Consider the following 22,016-nt stretch of genomic DNA (forward strand, 5'->3'; position numbering starts at 1 on the left):
TTCAAATATTTTTAACCAGAAGTAATTTTTAGCCAATTCCTGTATTTTAGATATATATGTCAATCTAGTTTGATGATTTAATAGTATTGCAAAAGAATACCTTTGAATAGTTTTTTTTAAGTTTGTTTTATACTATCTTCATTATGTGCTAAAACTATAATTGCTAATGCTATGAAGATGTAAACACATCAAGCCATTTCCTGTCTTTGTGTATTACCAGATAAATTATAAAATGGTACCATCATAATGAGGTAATGCATTGAAAGTTAAATAGTCAACTTTGTGTCTTATTTTCCTCTGGCTTTGCTTGCTTCTGATATAGATGCTTTCATACTTGAGCCTCGTGTGTGGAGAATCTTTGTTACTTAACCTTGTCTCGCTGTCCTAATGAAGAGTAGGTGCTTTATGTTTGTGGGAGTTCTGACTTGTCAGTCCTCTCAGACCATTGTCTTTCATTGTCTTTAAGAGATTTGTGTTCCTTCATTGAAAGTAGGGCATTGTCTATAAGGTTTTTAATGAAGTAACAGAAATTTCACAGATTGTACTTCAAGGGTCCCTTGCCAACCTATAAAATGCCAAGTGGAGATTTTAGCCCCTTCTGCCATGGCAAGTTGCCCTTCTCGTTTTTCCCTTCACTGCAGGATACTGGTCACTGTATATCTCGTACTTGTACTTTCATGTATTTATCTCCATCTTGTTACAAAAAAAAAAAAAAATTAAGGCAGCTCTATAAGAACCTCATATAGTAAAATAAATTTGAAGTAGGAAGAAAGCATAATAAGGAAAAAATAGAAATAAGAAAATAACTAGTCAGAACTAAGAATGAAATTATTGGATAAGATAGATATGCTGCAGTCTTCCATGTTTGCTGCTAATGGACCACAGATTTAAATCTAAAATTTTAAAAAGCCAGTATAAAGAGGGAGAGACATGGTGAGTTGCACTGTACACTTAGATTGTGACTTAGGAAAATCTGTTAATGAAACTAAAACATTTTTATCTAATTTCAGTAACATATCTATTTTATTATAGGCAAGTGAACAAGATATTCTTAAATATCTAATTAAGTGGGGAGAACATCAGTTGATGAAAAGAATAGCAGACAGAGGTAAGTTCAGAAAATAAACCTGTGTTAATCAGCAGCCATAAGTTTATAGTTTTAATCCCTCAGAAGCTTGCTGAAATGTGTGCTCAACATCAGGCTTGAAAATGGACTGTTAATTGGTAAGAAAGAACTTTTAGGTATAGTTTAATAAAATAAATGCAAATTTGTCTTGTTTTGTCTTTTATGGGAGGGTTACTTTTATTTTTTACTTTTTTATTTTTTTATTTGAGAGCGACAGACAGAGAGAAAGACAGAGGGAGAGAGAGAATGGGCGTGCCAGGGCTTCCAGCCTCTGCAAATGAACTCCAGACGCGTGCGCCCCCTTGTGCATCTGGCTAACGTGGGACCTGGGGAACTGAGCCTCGAACCGGGGTCCTTCGGCTTCACAGGCAAGCGCTTAACCGCTAAGCCATCTCTCCAGCCCGGGAGGGTTACTTTTCAAGATAGGGTATCACTCTAGCTCAGGCTGACCTGGAATTCACTATGTTGTCTCAGGGTGGCCCCGAACTCACAGCAGTTCTCCTATCTCTGCCTCCTGGGTGCTGTGCTGGGATTAACGGTGTGTTTTTTATGTTTTTTTTTTTTTTCTTAGTTTTTCAAGGTAGGGTCTCGCTCTAGCCCAGGCTGACCTAGAATTCACTATGGAGTCTCAGGCTGGCCTCGAACTCATGGCGATCCTCCTACCTCTGCCTCCCAAGTGCTGGGATTAAAGGTGTGCACCACCACGCCTGACAACGGTGTGTTTTTTAGATTTTGTTGTTGTTCTGAGTTTTTTTTGTTTTGTTTTTTCCAGGTAGGGTTTCACTCTAATCTAGGCTGGAATTGACTTTATTCTCACAGTGGCCTCATACTCAGGGCTATCCTCCTACCTCTGCCTCCCAAGTGCTGGGATTAAAGGCATGTGCCACCATGCCTGGCTTGTTTTTTGGATTTTTTAAAAACTTATTATTGAGCTGGAAAGATGGCTTAGTGGTTAAGCACTTGCCTGTGAAGCCTAAGGACTCTGGTTCGGGGCTCAATTCCCCAGGACTCAACATTAGCCAGATGCACAAGGGGGCACATGTGTCTGGAGATCGTTTGCCATGGCTGGAGGCCCTGGCACGCCCATTCTCTGATACTATCTGCATATTTCTCTCTGTGTCGCTCTCAAATAAATAAATAAAAAAAGTTAAAAATTAGAAAAACTTAATATTTATTTAATATATATAGAGAGAATCGGTGCACCAGGCTCTCCAGCCACTGTAAACAAACACCAGGCACATGTGCCACCATGTGCATCTGGCTTAAGTAGGCTCTGGGGAGTCAAGCCTGAGTCCTTGGGCTTTACAGGCAAGTGCCTTAACCACAAAGCTATCTCTCCACCTGTTTTTTGGTTTTGTTTTTTGTTTTTTGTTTTTTGTTTTTTGTTTTGAGGGGTTAGGGTCTCACTCTAGCCCAGACTAACCGGAATTCACTCTGTAGTCCCAGGCTGGCCTTGAACTCACGGCAGTCCTCCTACCTCTGCCTCCCTAGTGCTGGGATTAAAGGTGTGTGCCACCATGCCTGGCAAATTTTACTTACTTTTAGAGGTTATTTTATTTCTTGTGCATAAGGTCTTCTTTAATAAAGTATTATAAAAGCATTTTTTTTGTTTTTGTTTTTTGTTTTTTCGAGGTAGGGTCTCACTCTGGTCCAGGCTGACCTGGAATTAACTCTGTCATCTCAGGGTGGCCTTGAACTCATGGCAATCCTCCTACCTCTGCCTCCCGAGTGCTGGGATTAAAGGCGTGCGCCACCATGCCCGGCTTAAAAGCATATTATTGATAAAGATGTTTTGGAATTTTGATAGTATTGATGATTGTACAACAATGCAAACATACTTTAACATAGTTAAAATGGTGAATTTTATATGGAAGGGCTAGAAGGATAACTCTGATAGCTTAACTACTACGCTGAGGCCCTGGGTTTGAGCTCTGGCATACAAAATTGGTTTTTGTTTATTTTTTCCAAATAAGTAAAGTTAACTCCTATGGGGTTTGCTTGCTATTGTATACACAATACAGCCTTTTGATTTTGGAAATATATGAGATTTTTAGGTTATTTATTTGCATGTGTCTGTGTATATGGATGCACCAGGACTTCTTGCCCTTGCAAACAAATGACAGACATATGTGCCATTTTTTGCATCTGGGGTGGCAGGGAAATTGAACCTGTCCTGTCAGGCTTTTCAAGCAAGCACCTTTCATCACGGAACCTTCTTCCCAGTCCCTGGAAATAAATGATGTTATAACCACCTTTGTATATGTTTTGTTCCTATGCACATGGGTGTGGAGGCCAGAAATTAAAGTTAGGTGTCTTTCTTGGTCCCTCTCAGCTTATTTGTTGAGACAGAATCTCTCTGAACCTGGAGCTCGCTGAATCAGCTGAGCTAGCCAGCCAGCAGACCCCAAGAGCCCCCCCTCTCTCCACCTCCCGCACTGGTTTTATAGGCGCATGTTACAGCACTCCTACTATTTTCCTCCTACTTTATTTTTCTGGGTCCTACAAAAGCCTTTGGCAATTCTCATACTTGAATTTTTTTTAAATGTGTGTGCATGCTTACTCTATATGCACATATGTTTGTAAATGTGCACACATGCAGAGGCCAGAGGAGGATTTGAGTGTCCTCTTCCATTGCTCTTTTGCCTTATTTCCTTGAGGTATGGTCTGTCCCTAAACTTGGAGCTCCCACCATTTTTTGGTTATACTAGCTGACCATTGAACCCTAGTGATCTACCTGTCTCTGCACCCCTCCTCATCCCCAAGGGCTGGAAGTATAGGAGTGCACAGCCATTCTCAGCTTTTTATGTGGGTGCTGAAACTGAACTCAGAACTCAAGTCCTCATGCTTACACAGCAAGTGCTCTTACCCACTGAGCCATCTCTCCAGCCCCAATTTGCTGGTTTTTTTAAACTATTAAACCTACTACACTTAATTTAGAAAGTTTATAAATGCTGATACAGAGTCCATTCTCATTTTAGATTTTGTATTTGCAAGTTTATCTACTTAATAAAAATTTATTTGTAACCTCAAAATCCATACTGAGCATTTTCAGGTACATCCAGGGACACGTACAAAGTGGCAAAAATACTGAGTTATTACTTTGGTAGAGAACCTTCTCTTTTCAGATGGCAGTGACCTTGGAACGACTCAGAAAGCATCATGGTGCTGGGAACAAGTGACAGGAGTGCTCAGCACTGCAATATCTCTATCACACCTTCCAAGGCTCAGGGTCCATTGTGGAAGAGGTGGCGGAAAGAATGTAAGAGCCAAAGGAAGGGTAGGATTCCTTACAATGTGCTCCTCCAGACACAAAATGGCCTGGATATCCATGACCTCACAGTGCCTGACACTACCTACACAAGACCATAAGAGGAGGAAAAGATCATGACATCAAAATAAAAGAGACTGATTGAGATGGGGAGGGTATATGATGGAGAATGGAGTTTTAAAGGGGAAAGGGGGGGCATTACCATGGGATATTTTTTATAATCATGAAAGTTGTTAATAGAAATAATAACAAACAAATAAATAAAAATACTGAGTTACTCAAGAAGTACATTCCCAGCCCAAAGCTGAACAAGGCTCTGACACTTTGCCTGTCTTCAGATATGCTATTTCATAGTCTACTTAGTGTGTTTTCACATTTTTATGTTTTTTAATCATAATCTCAGTTTTAATATGGCCTCTAGGCAAAGTGCTAAAATTTTGGATCAAGTTCTGCAGTAGAGTAGTTAGATTCACTTAATTCAAATACGAGTGACAGTGCTGTTGCCATGAGTTCAGTGTGAGGGAATAAATATCTTTGAACAGAAACACATGAAGTTATATCTTGATCAGTTGACAAAGTATTATGCCTGGAGGTTTACAGGAACCTAATCTCTAGGAGCAAAAAACATATATCCTAATGAGCATAGGTAATAAGCTACCATGACCGGAAATACTATAGTCTCTGCAGTACAGTGTTACACTACAAACTGGTCACAAAAATGAAACAGCTAGCTGGGCATGGTGATTCATGCCTAGAATACCAGCACTTGGGAGTCTGAGGTAAGAGAGTTGCCATAAGCTGGAGGCTAGCCTAAATTCCAGAGTGAGTTGTAGGTCAACCTGGGCTAGACTGAGATCTTGCCTCAAAAAGAAAAATACATACACATATTTTTATAGTTGCTCTCTCATTGCTAAAACAGAGCATCTGACCAAAAGTAGCTGATGGGAGGAAAGTACTTATTTTAGTTTTACAGTCTCGAGGGGAAGTTTCATGGTGGCTGGAAAGCATGGCATGTGCAGAGACTGTACTTCACTTCTGCCACAGCATGTGGAAAACAGTAGCAGCAGGAGAGAGAGCCCAGCTCAGGCAAAGAAGATGGCTGTAACTCTGCTAAGTCTGCTCCCAACAACACAACTCCCAGATTGGCACCAGCCGGGGACCAAACATTCAGAACACATGAGTTTATGGATGCCATCTGATTCAAACTACCATAAGTAGTTACACATATTCATACATACACACAGCAGACACACAAAGTAAAAAGATAGCTTTTAAAAAAATAAACAAGAAAGCCGGGCATGGTGGTGCACACCTTTAATCCCAGCACTCGGGAGGCAGAGGTAGGAGGATCGCTGTGAGTTTGAGGCCATCCTGAGACTCCATAGTGAATTCCAGATCAGCCTGGGCTAGAGTGAGACCCTACCTTGAAAAACAAAACAAACACACAAAAAAAAAAAATGCATGCAGGCATGGTGGGGAGCACCTTTAATCCCAGCACTCAAGAGGCAAAAGGATCACTGTGAGTTCCAGGCAAGCCTGGGACTACAAAGTGAGGTCCAGGTCATCCTGGGCTATTGTGAGACCCTACTTCGAAAAAGTCAATAAAAAGCTCTTGGGGCTGGAGAGGTTGCTTGGTGGTTAGATGTGCTTGCTTATAAACTCTGATGGGCTAGATTCAATTCCCCAGTACCCATGTAAAGCCAAATGCACAAAGTGGCACATGCATCTAGATTTTGTTTGCAATGGCTACAGGTCCTGGCTGACCACACACACACACACACACACGCACGCACGCACGCACGCACGCGCGCGCGCTCTCTCCCCCCCCCCTTCTTTCTCTCAAATAAATAAATGTTTTTAAAAGCCCTTGATTAAAAAAAAAAAAAGTTGTTTAAGGCCAGGTGTGGTGGCACACACCTTTAATCCTAACACTTGGGAGTCAGAGGTAGGACTATCACTGTGAGTTCGAGGCCGGCCTGTGACTACATAGTGTATTCCAGGTCATCTTGGGCTAGAGTGAAACCCGACCTTGAAAAACAAAACAAAAACCTTTTGTTTAGGATAATGCTAAAGAATGTTCTTGTATTGTAGACACACAATGCTTTTTCTTTGTCTAAGAACCTGTGTATTAGACTAGGGAGATGGCTCATTTGGTAAAGTGCTTGCTGTGCAAAAATGACCTGCATGCAGATCCTCAGCACTGATATGCACTGAGGAGGTGGAGACAGGAAGAATCCTGGGCTTGCTGACTAGCAAGTCTAGTCCAATCAGTGACCTCTCAGTTTTTTAAAATACTCTGTCCCAAAAATAAGGTGGAGAGCTGCTAAGTAAAACACTCAACATCAACTTCTGGCCTCTGCAGATACACACACAAGCTTGTATACTAAGTAAATTTGCTAAAAGGAAAAAACATTAATTTATAGGCCTGGAGAGGTGGCTTACCAGTTAAGGCACTTGACCTGTAAAGCCTAAGGACCCAGGTTCAATTCTCCAGGGTCCACATAAGCCAGATGCACAAGGTGGCACATATATCTGGAGATTACTTGCAGTGGCTAGAGGCCCTGGCATGCCCATTCTCCCTCATTTTTTTCCTCTCTGTCCCTAATAAATAAAAATTTAATTCTTAAAAAATTAACTAATTTATAATGCTAGGCATGGTGGTATATGCCTTTAATCCCAGCACTCAGGAGGCAGAGGTAGGAGGATTGCTGTGAGTTGGAGGCCAGCCTGAGACTACAGAGTAAATTCCAGGACAGCTTGGTCTAGAGAGAGACCCTACCTTGAAAAAAACAAAAATAATAATTTATAGTCTTTTGGGGGAGGTGTGAAGCATGTGTGTGGTGTGTGCAGATGTGCATGCTCTGTGTATATATGTACAGAGACCAAAAGAATGCACTGGATGACCTTGATTTCTCTTCTGCTTTATTTCCCTTAGACAGAGAGTCTTGTACTAAACCTAGAGCTCACCTTGTTTTGGTATACTGTCTGACTAGTGAGTCCTAGATCCTCATGTCTTTGCCCCCCTCTCAGAACTGGGATTAAAAGTATGCTCAACCATGCCCAGCATTTTTTTTAACTTGGCTGCTGAAAATCCAACTCAGTTCCTCATGCTTATATAGCAAGTGTTCTTACCAACTGAGCCATCTCCCCAGTCTCCTTAACCCTTCTTAAAGCAGATGTACATAAATGCGTAGAATGTACTGAGAAGATATATAATAGAGAAGAAAGACTATTTCTGAAAATTTGGGTTTCACTGGAGACTCCATTTTTTGTCTCGTAGAACCAAACTTACTGAGTGGCACCGCACATAGTGTGAACAAAAGAGGTGTGAAAAGACGAGACCTGGACATTGAAGAACTTAGAGAGATTCTTTCTTCCCTGTTACCTTTTGTACGAATTGAACACATCTTACCTATAAACAGTGAAGTCTTAAGTGACGCCGTAAGTTTATCCCTTCCATGTAAAGAAAACTGTCAGGCTTATCCTATTTTATCACGGTAAATGTCTTCTGCTATTAAGCATTATGAAACTACAGATTTCATGAGGCCAGGAGCAGATGTTGTTTTGTACAATGTTGTGTCTGTCACATGGTACAAAAATGTTGAGTTAATGAGTGTGAAGTTGCTAAATACTAACATCCAAGAGTATAGTTTTTAGGGGAATAATTTGATCATTATCAGTATAGATTCATATTCAGAAAGGAACAGGAGCCAGAGCAGAGGTAGGAGAATCGCTGTGAGTTTTAGGCCAGGCTGGGATTACAGGGGGAGTTCCAGGTCAGCCTGGGTTAGAACATGACTACTTGGGGGGAGGGAATTAAGAAAAAGATAGAAATTACCTTTGCTGAGTCTTAACAACTATCACTCAGGGGTAGGTAAAAAGTATAGGAACATTTTGAATGTATTTCAGGCCCAAGTCTCACATCCTCTTCTTTGATGACAGGTTTTAAGAAAGTTATGTGATAAAGCCCCAGGCATGGTGGTGTACGCCTTTAATCCCAGCACTTGGGAGGCAGAGGTGGTAGGATCACCATGGGTTCAAGGCCAGCCTGAGACTACCTAGTGGATTCCAGGTCATCCTGAGTTAGAGCCACACCCTACCTCAAAAAATAAATAAATAAGAAAAAAAAGAAACTGGAGGTTTAAGCCATGGCAAAAAGTAAATAAAGGTGAAGGAGTCAGTTGTGCATGTGGAGTCATATTTCATGTTCCAAGGGAGTCATGTTTTAAAAGTGGGGTTTTAGTATGATCTGAGGGTGGATTTTCATCCTCTTAATATCAAATAATTCCTTATGAGGAAGTTAAACTTGCACAAATTGAAATAAATATTTATGGCACCTCTAGAATAAATTTTGACTATCCTAGTAATTATTCGTATACCAAAGAATACAAAATAAAGTGGTAATAAGTTATCATTTTGTTAACTATGAGGCCAATTTAGAGAAAATAAAAAACATAATACCTTTTCATTCCTAGAATCTTTAATATTACTAAACATTAGAAGTATTGCTAAATTCATATAACATCCCTAAATTTTTGATTTAAATGGTAAAGTTTGGTGGCTGAGGAAATGGCTCATTTAATAAAGCATGAGGACCTGATTTCAGAACCCCGGCACCTACACAAAAGCTGGGTGTAGAATGTGATCTATAATCCAAGAGCCAGTGGTAATAGTCTCTGTGGCTTGCTGACCAGCCAGGCTGGCCCAGTCAGTGAGCTCTAGTTTGAATGAGAAGACCTGTCTCAAAAACCTAAGGTGGCGCGCAGTTGAATAAGACAGCTAATGTCAAACCTAGCATCCATGTACACACTCATATGTACATGTATGCGCATGCGCATAAACAATTTTAAAAGAAGGGAATAATGAAGTTTGTACAATTTATCAATGTAAATATTTTAACTTGGTGGCATTTTATTGGTGTATACATCTTATTTATCTTAATTTTTTTTCTTTTAAGATGAAAAGAGGCTTAATCAGTACTCCTCCATCAGATATGCTTCCTACAACAGAAGGTGGAAAGTCAAATGCCTGGTTACGGCAAAAAAATGCTGGCATATATGTCCGTCCTCGCCTGTTTGCTCCCTATGTGGAAGAAGCAAAGGTAATGAAAACATTTGAAGGGACCAGATGACATTATTATAAGCCTTAAGCACAAAGGTGTGTGTGTATTATTTCAAACTAGCCCAAATGTCTAGTAATAGGGAAAATGAAAATAAATTCTACTGTGCCTGCTCAGAAGTTTTCTGAAATGTTTAATTATCAAGAAGGTTTTAAAACTTGTTAAAATGGCGCTGAGGAGATGGTTCAGCAGTTATGACACTTAAGCACGAGAGCCTGGCAGGGCCTAAGCCTGTCTCAGTTTGACTCCCGAGAACCCACACAAAAAGCTGGATGTGGCCATACACATCTGTAACCTCCGTCCACAAGGGGTGAAGATGGAGAACAGCTGGGGCATGCCAACTGAGGAAACAGCCCACCTCCCTGTGTGAAGAAAGAAGCAAATGAACGATAGAGAAGGGCACCTGAAGGTCTTCTCTGGCCTCCACATTCACCCAGCACACACATCTGCACTCATGTACACACATGCATACACCACACATTGTACACTAATAGACTGCACATGTGCAAAAGACAAAACCTGTCAAAATACATTTTGTCTTTTCCTTAGTTGCCTTGCTAATTTATTTATTTAGTTTTTATTTTATTTTATTTTACTTTATTGTTTTTTCAAGGTAGAGTCTTGCTGTAGCCAAGGCTAACTTAGAATTCACTAGTAGTCTCACGCTGGCCTTGAACTCACAGTGATCCTCCTCTGCCTCCTCAGTGCTGGGGTTAAATGCATGTGCCAGGAAGTTTAATTTGGTGGGGTGGGGGAGGTGGCAGAAATGGGTAATGATTTTTATTAGCTGTTTTCTCACATAACTTTGGTGTGGCCTTTGAGGATCAACAGCCTTTGAAAGCAGAATTTACCAATAAGTGTCTGAAATAAATGTTAGACAAAATGTATTTGAACATAGAACAATATTGCTTTCAAAGTTTTTCTTAAAAAAAAATTGCATGTAGACAACATGGAGGCGCACGCCTTTAATCCCAGCACCCGGGAGGCAGAGGTAGGAGGATTGCTGTAAGTTCAAGGCCACCCTGAGTCTCCATAATGAATTCCAGGTCAGCCTGGGCTAGAGTGAGACCCTGTCTGTAACAACAAAAACAAAAACAAAATTGCATGTGTGTATGTGAGAGCAAGAAAATTGGTGCACCAGAGTCTCTTGTCACTACAAATGGAACACCAAGGTAGATACTCACAGCACCTACTGAGTCTAGCTTTATGTTGGGTACTAGGGAATTGGACACTTGGGGCTTTGAAAGCAAGTAGCCACTGAGCCATCTCCCCAGCCACCAATTTTTCATTTGTATTATTTAGAATCCCTGTTGTAAGGTAAATGAAAGGATTTGTAAGTGTCTGTTTTTTGAGTTAGTTACTATTTTCATTTTGTGTATGCGTGCACACGCATATGTGCTTACCACCATGCCAAGCCTGTGTCTGTTACTGAATGATTGCCAGTTGGTTCTAACGCAGGAAAAGCCCAGAACCCACAAAAAAAAAAAAAGGGGGTCTGATCTTTCTGAAGCAAGTACACCTATTGTTGCTTGCACAGCTACGGCCTTTGCAAAGTTGCACTCAATCTGAGGAAAACCTCCACCCACTGCTTTTCATGTGCCTCAAGGAGCATCCAAAAAGTGTCCTAGGTGCAGATGATGAGCCCGTGCTTGATACCTCCCCATTAAATGTGGAAAATATTAACATATTATCTCATTCTGTGTTTAAAAATGAAACAAAATTGGATTTATTTACAGGTCTATTAAATTGATAGTGAGCTTTGACATTTTGTATTTTGAGCATTTTTGTTGGAGCAATCTGATACTTCGCACATAGAAACTGGTTATTAGAAACTGGTTATAATTTTTAAAATATTTTTATTTATTTATTTGAGAGTAATATACACAAAGAGGCAGAGAGTGAGTATGGGCGCACAGAGCCTCCTGCCACTGCAAGTGAGATCTAGATGCATGTGCCACTTCAATTTTGCATGCAGGTACCTTTAACTGCTGAGCCATTCTCCAGCCTCCTGTTTAAAATTTGTATGTAGTTTACTTCTGATGAATTTTGTCAGACTTTTCAGAAGATATCTTTTCAAAGGTATGCTAAAAAAGAAATACTTTCTCCTTTCACCACTAATTTTGAACTTCATAAATGAGAAAGAGCAGTTCATTTTTCTCTTATATAAGGTAATAATCTTGCCGCAGATGTGATTTAACACAAGCAAAGGTTGACTGAATCTAATTATTATTTTAGTCAGTGCTAGACGAGATGATGGTGGAACAAACAGACCTGGTGCGATTGAGAATGGTTAGAATGTCCAACGTGCCAGACACACTTTACATGGTCAGCAATGCTGTGCCACAGTGCTGCCACATGATCAACCACCAGCAGATCAGCAGTAACCAGTCAAGTCCTCCTTCCGTTGTAGCCAATGAAATTCCAGGTAAGGCAGTACCTTTGATCAGGCATTACATTTAAATGAATAATCTTATTTTTTTATATAATTGTTGCCATTTGAATCCATTTACATTTGCTAATACTCTCCACTTTTTCTTTGTTTGTTTGTTTTTCGACATAGAGTCTCACTGTAGCCCAGACTGGCCTGGAATTCACCGTATAGTCTCAGGGTAGCCTTGAATTCATGGTAATCCTCTTACCTCAGCCTCCAAGTGCTAGGATTAAAAGTGTATGCCACCACACCCGGCCGCCCTCCACATTTTAATACTCTATATGCAGTGTTCCCTATAAAGAATACAAACAAGCTAATGTTTCTGTTTTACTTCTTTTATATTCACAAATATGTATATGTGTGTGTCTGAGTATATGGATATGTGTGAGTTTTAAACACAGCCTTACTGTGTTGCTCAGGCTGAACTCAAACTCCTAGGCTCACACATTTCTCCTGCCTTAGCCAAGTAGTTGGGACAACAGGAGTGTGTCACCGTGCTCAGCTATATAATTACTAAAAACTCAGAGATTCTCAACTTCATCTCTAATATTAATACTAGATAATTCTACTTGGGGTTACTATGCTTTGTATGGAAAAGTACTCAGCAGCATCCCTAAACCTGTTCATAGTAGACACCAGTAACAAACATCTTCCACAAACTTTGTGACCACCATTTGTTTCTAGACATTGCCAGAAGTATATCCAAGGGCAAAACAATTGTTTCTGTTGAGAACCACTGGTTTTAGAGGAATTCTAATTTTGTCTATCACCATAGGATATTTCTATCATATAAAACCCTTTGGTAAACTCAGCTTGGTGACTGTCAACAGAAACAATGGCTCAACAGTTACAGGCATTTGCTTGTAAAACCTGATGGGCCAGGTTAGATTCCCCAGTATCTATGTAAAGCCAGATGCTCAAAGTAGCACATGCATCTGGCTTTACAGTTCTAGGAGACCCTGGCACACTCATTTCCTCTAACTCTTGCCAATTGCTGTAGCCAAATTCAAAATAAAAATCAGCTAAGTATAACAATGGAAGCAGCACCATTCATTTCTACTTACAAATATCTGTTTCTGCTATAGTGACAGAACTATTCATTGAATTGATATTTGTTTGTTGGTTGGTTTGTTTGTTTATTTTGGTTTTTCGAAGTAAGATTTCGCTCTAGCCCAGGCTGACCTGAAGTTCACTCTGTAGTCTCAGGGTGGCCTTGAACTCACAGCCATCCTCCTACTTCTGCCTTCCAAGTGCTGGGATTAAAGGCATGCACCACCATGCCTGGATCATACATTTCATTCTTTTGTATATTTATTTACTTGGGGGAGGGAGGGAGAAAGAGAGCAAGAACATGGATGTTCCAGGGCCTCCAGCCGCTGGAAATAAACTCCAGACGCATGCGCCACCCTGTGCATCAGGCTTATGTGGGTCCTGGGAGGTGGAACCTTGGTCCTTTAGCATGGCAGGCAAATGCCTTAACTGCCAAGCCATCTCTCCCACCCCTACATTTCATTCTTAAACTAATGTCTATATTACTTACCTTATCAGATCTGTGTATTACACATTTCCTTAATTTATATGTTGGATAATAGTATGAAGAGATTTTTTGAGCCTGTTGTACAGATTTTGAAATTTTGACAATAGTCTCTTTTTTTTCTGGTTTTTTCGAGGTAAGGTCTCACTCTAGCCCAAGTGGACCTGGAATTCACTCTGTAGTCTCAGGGTATACTTGAACTCACAGTGATCCACCTACCTCTGCCTCCCAAATTCTGGAATTAAAGGCATGAGCTACTACACCTAGCACAATAGTCCTTTTTTTAGATTTGTTAATAGAGATGTATGTCAACATAGATTCTTCTTAGAATTTAATCTCAAAATCTCCTTTAATCCCAGCACTCAGGAGGCAGAGGTAGGAGAATCACCACAAGTTTGAGGCCACCCTGAGACTACATAGTGAATTCCCAGTAAGCCTGAGCTCTAGTGAGACCCTACCTCAAAAAAATAAAAAAGCCGGGCATGGTGGCGCATTCTCTCTTTGGGAAAATCGAACTGGCCTCTGTCCTTTAGCTAATGAGGCATGTCCCTACTCGAGTGCCACTCCAGGTTTTTGTCAGTCCTTTCCCAACACACTAAGGAAAGCTGTATAGCTTCTTGGCAAGGATTTTATCTGGCTGTGCCACTTTATTTGTGGATTTGGGACTTAATTAACATTTATTTCCTCATCTGTGGAATGGGGTTGTTTGCTCTCTAGGAGTGTTATAAGGATTTAATGAAGTGCCATCAATATATCCTTAGGGGGGAGGGGGTATGATAGAGAGTAGAGTTTCAAAGGGGTAAGTGGGGGGAGGGAGGGTATCACCATGGGGTATTTTTATAATCATGGAAGTTGTTAATAAAAAAATTTATATATATATATATCCCCCCCCCCTTAGGAGTCTGCCTGGCCAGAGTAAGCACACAAAGTAAATTCTAGCTCCCCTTCCTCTCAAAACAATACTCACCACTCTAGCAGTTGAGGTCATAAATATTTTTAGGGGGAGTGAGTCATAAATATTCATAGGTTTCACACAAGACCATCATAAGAGGAGGAAAAGATCATGACATCAAAGTAAAAGAGAGGAGGGGCTGGAGAGATGGCTTAGCGGTTAAGCGCTTGCCTGTGAAGCCTAAGGACCCCGGTTCGAGGCTCGGTTCCCCAGGTCCCACGTTAGCCAGATGCACAACGGGGCGCATGCGTCTGGAGTTCGTTTGCAGAGGCTGGAAGCCCTGGCGCGCCCATTCTCTCTCTCTCCCTCTGTCTTTCTCTCTGTGTCTGCCGCTCTCAAATAAATAAATAAAAAATTAAAAAAATAAAAAAAAGTAAAAGAGAGGGGCTAGAGAGATGGCTTAGCAGTTAAGCGCTTACCTGTGAAGCCTAAGGACCCCGGTTCGAGGTTCGATTCCCCAGGACCCACGTTAGCCACGTTAGCACAAGGGGGCGCACGCGTCTGGAGTTCATTTGCAGTGGCTGGAAGCCCTGACGCACCCATATTCTCTCTCTCTCTGCCTCTTTCTCTCTCTCTCACTCTCAAATAAATAAATAAATAAATAAATAAAATAAAAATAAAAAAGAGACTGAGAAGGGGAGGGGATATGATGGAATGGAGTTTCAAAGGGGAAAGTTGGGGGAGGGAGGGTATTACCATGGGATATTTTTTATAATCATGGAAGTTGTTAATAAAAATTTGAAATAAATAAATATTCATAGGTTTCATTACCTGTCTCCAGCCTCATGGCTACAACAGCTCAGGTTTCTAACTGGTGTTTTGTCTCAGCTCATCCCCAGGAGTTGGTGTATTGGGGGGCGGCAAGTTACATGTTTTTTTGTTTTGTTTTGTTTTTGAGGTAGGGTTTCATTCTAGTCCAGGCTGACCTGGAATTCACTATGTAGTCTCAGGGTGGCCTCAAACTCTTGGCGATCCTTCTATTTCTGCCTCCTGAGTGCTGAGATTACAGGCGTGCACCACCACACCTGGCTAAGTTATATGTATTTTAAATTTTGTGGGCCATACAGTTTCTTTAGAGACTCCTTAACTCTGACAGCCATATGTATTGATGTCAGATGAATGGGTATGGCTGTGTTCCAGTAAAACTACTTACAAAGCTAGGTAGCAGGCTGAAGTCGGTTCTCAGGCCAGTATACACAGAACACAGTTGAAACTGAGAAGCCGCCATGTGCTCATCTTCTTGCCTCCTCTCCTAACCTTTTTCCAGCTTGTACTATTGAGCTCTAAGTTCCACTTGTGCTATGCAGGTTTTCTCTTGAGTGTCTTACACACTCGCTCTTCCTGCTCAACAAGCTCCCCACCACCCAACACTTTCTGTGCCTACTTTGTCTCCTTTCTTCAAGACTGCCTGGGGGTCCCCTTGTCTAGAAAGCCCTTCTCACCTGCCCTCAATCTGGGCTGGGTGTTCCTTCTGCAGAACTTTCATTTTGTGCTTATTTCTCTTCATAAGCATTTCTGACCCTGTATTGTATTTGATTTGTTAATTCATAGTCACTAAAGCCAGATTTGATGATGTTGTTTTGTTTTGTTTTGTTTTTCAAGGTAGGGTCTCGCTCTAGCTGAGGCTGACATGGAATTCACTATGTAGTTTTAGGGTGGCCTCGAACTCACAACTCATGGTGATCCTTCTACCTCAGCCTCCCAAGTGCTGGGATTAAAGGCATGTGCCACCATGCCCGGCTCAGGTTTTGGGGGGGGGGGGTTGTGTGTGAGAACAAGAATTGTGCCTTTTATCCTGTACCACCCTAATTCTGAAGTCCAATCCATGGTATATAATGAGAACTCAAAAAACTTATCAAAAGAATTTCCTTATTTACATATTTATTTATGGTGTTGAGAATTGAACCCAGGGCCTCACACATGCTACGTCTCCAACCTTAATGATGAATAGATTTAAAGACATGAAGTGTTTTAAAATTCTGCAGAGCAACCGGTCATGGTGGCGTACACCTTTAATCCCAGTACCCAGGAGGCAAAGGTAGGATTGACATGAGTTTGAGGCCACTCTGAAACTACATAGTGAATTCCAGGTCAGTCTGGGTTAGAGTGAGACCCTACCTCAAAAAAACAAAACAAAACAAAAAATCTGCAGAGAATATCTATGTAGGTAAAATTTCATTTCAACTATTAATAATACAACTTGGAAGCTACTTGGTATAATCAAGAACCTTTTGGGGGCTGGAGTGATGGCTTAATGGTTAAGGCATTTGCCTGCAAGGCCTGAGGACCCAGGTTTGATTCCCTAGTACCCACATAAGCCAGGTGCACAAGGTAAAGTGTGCATCTGGAGTTTGTCTGCAGTGGCCAGAGGCTCTGGTGTACCTGTCCTCTTGCTCTGCTCCTCTATCTCATAAATAAATAAATTAATAAATAAATGAATAAAAAAATAAAATATTTTTTAAAAAGAACCTTTTGGGCGTAGTGAAATTTTTAAACCTTGAAAAATAATGTAAGACATGTAAACCTAACATTGCCAAGGAATTAAAATACTACCTCAAAAGCTTATTAGTAGATTCTAATGCATCTTTCTCTGTGTTGACAGGTAGTTCTTTGTACAGCTCAGTAGTTTTGTCTGTTGCTGTTTTTCTCCTTCCAGTTCCTCGTCTCCTCATCATGAAAGACATGGTCAGGCGCCTGCAGGAACTTCGGCACACGGAGCAGGTGCAAAGAGCCTACGCACTGAACTGTGGGGAGGGCGCCACTGTCAGCTACGAGATCCAGATCCGAGTGCTGAGAGAGTTCGGTCTTGCGGATGCTGCTGCAGAGCTCTTGCAGGTAGGATGCAGCACTGAGCTGTGAAAGGAGGGAGCCTTGAGCATCAGTCAGAGAGAGACCTGCTCCTGCTTTCTGCATGTTCTTTGCCTCATGTGTCTTTGGTAACCTGCAAGTTTCTCTTGGTGAGAGGGAGTGTGGTAGAGCAGAATGGGTACAGAACTGGTTTGCTGCTTTCTAATTTGTTAGCTGTATTGAGCTACTTAACTACTCTGAACATTACCTCCCTTACCTATGAAATGGATTGTATGAAGTCGTGTAAAGCACCTATGTCTCTGGGAAATAGCAAGCATCCAGTTGGTGACTACTGCTGAATTCTATTCCAACAGAGATGGCAGAGGAAGTATGAAATTCCAAACCTCAGTACTCTCTCTCTAGTGCGATCACTGGATTTCTGGTTTGGCCTTATCATACTTGTAGATCTTCCTGGTGTTTCTGTTTCTCCTCAAGTTACCCAGGCTTGAGAAACATGAAAGGAGTGCTCTATTTTATAGCCTAGATGGGGGAGGGGGCTTATTTAGGTACAATAGCAGTAACTCTGTTTTGTGTTAAAAATAGGATTTATACAGTAGTAAAAATCAAAATCACAGCCACTGAATCAGAACCTCAAAGTTAAATTTCATCTAGCTAAGTGCCGTAAACACTACTGACTCCCAGCCCCATCAGCCTTTGACCCTTGTCAGATGATATATGTGGCTTCTGGTTCTTTGGTAAGGCAGCAGGTTTTCTTTTTCTTTTTCTTTCTTTCTTTCTTTCTTTCTTTCTTTCTTTCTTTCTTTTTTTTTTTTTTTTTTTTTTTTGCTGTGGTTTCCATCTATAAGATATGTAGGGCTGGAGAGATGGCTTAGCAGTTAAGGTGCTTGTCAGCAAGGCCAAAGGACCCAGGTTCATTTCCCCAGGACCCATGTAAGCCAGACGCTCAAGGTGGTATATGCATCAAGTTCATTTGCAGTGGCTGGAGTCTCTGACACATCCTTCCATCCTTCCTTCCCTCCTCTCTCTCTGTCTTTCTCACTTGCTCAAATAAGTACATAAAAATAAATATTTTTATAAGAGATGTAGCATGACTTCCACTCATTTTTATTCCTTTTGCCTCTTAAAATTGCATCTTAGTTTGATATAAGTTGTACAGAAATATGATAGTTATCAAATCTTAATTTACTTTAGTCATGTGTAATGTGCATGTAGTTGTTTCAGGTGGGAACCTATAATTGTGTCTTGAGTCTCTATGTAGATCCTCAGTTGTGAAGCCTTTGCTTCCTTTGTTTGATGTTAACCTGACTTTCTTAGCAATGGCATTTCAATTATTAGAAAATTGGTATTAATACTAGGCTTCCTTGTCACATGATCTTGGTAGAGATCCTGCTTGCTGGATATTCAGTTCAGCAGCCCTTTCCTCAACAGCTGTGTCTTAGGCTGCCTTGGTTATACTCTGTCTCTTTGTACTGTCAGTAGGTTGGTTCATTTTTCTCTTGGGCTTCTAGCCAGAAGACTATGTTAAACTGTCTACTCTTGCTGTATGGATTTTTCAAAAAGTATTAAGCTGATTTAATTATCTCAGCTTGTAAGTACTAACACGTCTTTAGTCCAAGCACTTGGAAGACAGAGATAGGTGGGTTACCATGAGTTCTAGGCCACCCTGGGCTAATGTGAGACCCCGCTCAAAAACAAACCAACAAAAAGCTGGATGTGATAGGACATAGGAAAATGAGGCATTCAAGGCCAATTGAGCTATATGAGACCCTGTCTCAAAAAACGAAACAAGGGGCTAGAGAGATGGCTTAGAGGTTAAGCAATTGCCTGTGAAGCCTAAGGACCCTGGTTTGAGGCTTAATTCTCCAGGACCCACGTAAGCCAGATGCATGAGGTAGCACATGCATTTGGAGTTTGTTTGCAGTGGCTGGAGACTCTGGCATGCCCATTCTCTCTCTATCTGCCTCTTACTCTATCTGTCATTCTCAAATAAATAAACAAAATTAAAAAAAAAAATGTACTAGCCAAGCGTAATAGTGTGTACCTAGTTCTTGGAAGGTGGAAGCAGGAGGGTCAGAAGTTCAAGGTCATCCTCAACAGCATAGTTTGAGACTGGCCTGAGTTACATGAGACATATCTCATAAACCCAATAAATAAATAACTTATTTTTAAATCTTTCTTAGAATCCTCACAAGTTCTTTCCAGATGAACGTTTTGGGGATGAAAGTCCACTCTTGACCATGAGACCACCTGGAAGATGTCGTGTTAACAGTACCCCTGCTGCAGAAACCATGTTTACAGACCTGGACTCTTTCGTGGCCTTCCATCCACCTTTGCCCCCTCCTCCCCCTCCTTACCACCCTCCAGCTACACCAGTCCACAACCAGCTCAAAGCCGGCTGGAAACAAAGGCCTCCCAGTCAGCACCCCTCCCGTTCATTTTCTTACCCCTGCAACCATTCGCTGTTCCACTCCAGAACTGCTCCTAAACCTGGCCCTCCCCCAGTCTATTTGCCAGGTGTAAAAGCAGCACCTCCCGATTGTACCAACACCACAGGACTGGGGAGACAGACAGTTGCTGCTGCCACTGCAGCTGCTGCCGCCTCAGCAGCAATAGCCTCTGAAAAGCAAGTGGTAAGTGTATCCTTAGGTAACTTGCCCCAAACCAAAAGGATAGGAATGGAGCTAGTCCCTTGGTCCTAAGAACGCCTCTGGGACACTGCAGCACCCAGATATGTTCATCATTGGCTTGAAAGCATACTGTTACAGGTATAGAAAAGAGAAAGTTAGGGTCAGGGAACAAAATAGAAGATGTTTAGAGGTACATAAGATGTAAGGTAGGAGCACCATAGTCTGAGTTCAGCTCCCAAAGTCAGGCACAGTGCAATGATTGACCAGTGTGCGTGGACATGCTAGTGTCCTGATCTTCTGTGCAACACACACCTAGAACCTGCCCCTGATGACTTTGTTATAGACTCTTCTCCCGTATGCTTTAAAGCCAAGGGTACCGTCAAGACCAATGTGGCAAAGATTCTCCATTCAAAAATGTGCAGATGGGCTGGAGAGATGACTTAGCAGTTAAGGCACTTGCCTGCGAAGTGTAAGGACCCAGGTTCAATTTTTCAGGTCCCACGTAAGCCAGATGCACAAGGTGGCGCATGCGTCTGGAGTTTGTTTGCAGTGGCTGGAGGCCCTGCGCCCCTGCTTTCTCTCTCTGTCCCTCTGTCTCTAATAAACAAATAAATAAAATGTACAGAGAGAGTTGGGGAAATGATAAAGTATTTGCCGTGCATGTGTAAGGACCAGAGTTTAGACCTCGGACCCCATGTAACAGAAGCTATAGAAGGCGTTCTGTAATACCAGCGCAGCTGCACCGAGATGGGAGATAGCTAGGCTGTGAGTAGAGAGGTGGCCATTGACAGACCTTGCTGCAAACAAAGCAGAAGGCAAGAACTAATCCTGAAAGTTGTCCTCTGACACACATGCATGCAGAGGTTTGTGTAGGACTGCACTCACACGTAATGGACATGCACATGCATGCTCATGAACAAACACAAAAATGGGCAGAAAATGAGTCCTCTCCCTCTGACCACTTCATCCATCAGACCTTCATTGACCCCAAAGCTTCCAGTGCTGGGTACGAGTAGGTGGTGATTGAAAGTGGTTTCTTCGTTTAATGTCGCACAACTAGATGTTGGACTTCTATTTATATAATACACTTGAGAAAATCAGTAATGGCTTATAAGTCTTCCTACACTGTCATGTGCTATCAGCAGCATTCAGTAGAGATAAAAAGAAATACATCTGTTAGTTCAGGGTAGCTTCATTGAAACAGCTCATTGGAAACAGTGGACTAGTACAAGAATTGGGTCAAATTATGGTCTTCCACACCTTCTTGTGTCTCCCCTGTTCTTCCTGCTCTTCCCAATGCCCAAAAACTATAAAGGTTGATAACATTTGATGAGCCTAATTCCTGTTCAGTTGACCTGACTTTTGGTTCTGTAGTCACCAGAGTTCTTTGTATTTTAAATACATTTTCCCTTAAAGATAAATTTATTAGTATATTCATAAATATAGTCCTGATTATAACCAAAAAGTGGAAATCACCCAAATACCTAATAGTAGAGATAGCAGTGGTGACACAACTGTATTCCCAGCACTTGAGAGGCAGAAGCTTGCAAGACTGATGCAAGTTCAAGGCCAGCCTGGTATTCAGAACAAGTCTCAGGTCATCCAGTGCTACACAGCAACACCTTATCTCAAAAAAAAAACCCAAATGAGCCAGACATGGTGGCTCATGTCTTTAATCCCAGCACTTTGGAGGCAGAGGTAGGAGGATCACTGTGAGTTCAAGGCCACCCTAAGACTACATAGTGAATTCCATGTTGGCCTGAGCTAGAGTGAGACCCTACCTTGAAAAAAAAAAAAAAATGAGGGCTGGAGAGATGGCTTAGCAGTTAAGGTGTTTGCCTGAGAAGCCTAAGGACCCCAGTTTGATTCCCTAGGACCCATGTAAGCTAAGGGGGTGCATGTGTCTGGAGTTCATTTGCAGTGGCTGGAGGCCCTGATGCGCCCATTCTATCTTTCTCTCGCTTCTTCTCTCTCTCGCTTCCTCTCTCTCTGAAATAAATTAAATAAATAAACAAATTTCCAGGTCCCATGTAAGCCAGATGCACAGTGACACAAGCATGCAATGTCACACATGTGCACAGGGGCCACATGCATCTGGAGTTTGTTTGCAGTGGCTGAAAGCCCTGGTGTGTGTACTCTCGAGCGCACGAG

General features: G+C 41.6%; 1 protein-coding gene across 4 annotated transcripts in view; it reads left to right on the forward strand.

Moving 5' to 3' along the window:
- The window catches only part of Btbd7 (BTB domain containing 7), a 111,690-nt gene that overhangs the window by 83,674 nt on the left and 6,000 nt on the right, over positions 1–22,016 (forward strand). For all 4 annotated transcript variants that reach the window (XM_004649320.2, XM_045154044.1, XM_045154042.1 and 1 more), the window contains exons 5-10: positions 1,033–1,108; positions 7,675–7,835; positions 9,352–9,495; positions 11,749–11,938; positions 17,087–17,265; positions 19,419–19,868. In XM_004649320.2, coding sequence (XP_004649377.1) covers positions 1,033–1,108; positions 7,675–7,835; positions 9,352–9,495; positions 11,749–11,938; positions 17,087–17,265; positions 19,419–19,868 — 1,200 coding nt within the window. The remainder of the gene's footprint in view (positions 1–1,032; positions 1,109–7,674; positions 7,836–9,351; positions 9,496–11,748; positions 11,939–17,086; positions 17,266–19,418; positions 19,869–22,016) is intronic.

This window comes from Jaculus jaculus, chromosome 7 (genome assembly GCF_020740685.1).
Source record: "Jaculus jaculus isolate mJacJac1 chromosome 7, mJacJac1.mat.Y.cur, whole genome shotgun sequence".
NCBI lineage: Eukaryota > Metazoa > Chordata > Mammalia > Rodentia > Dipodidae > Jaculus > Jaculus jaculus.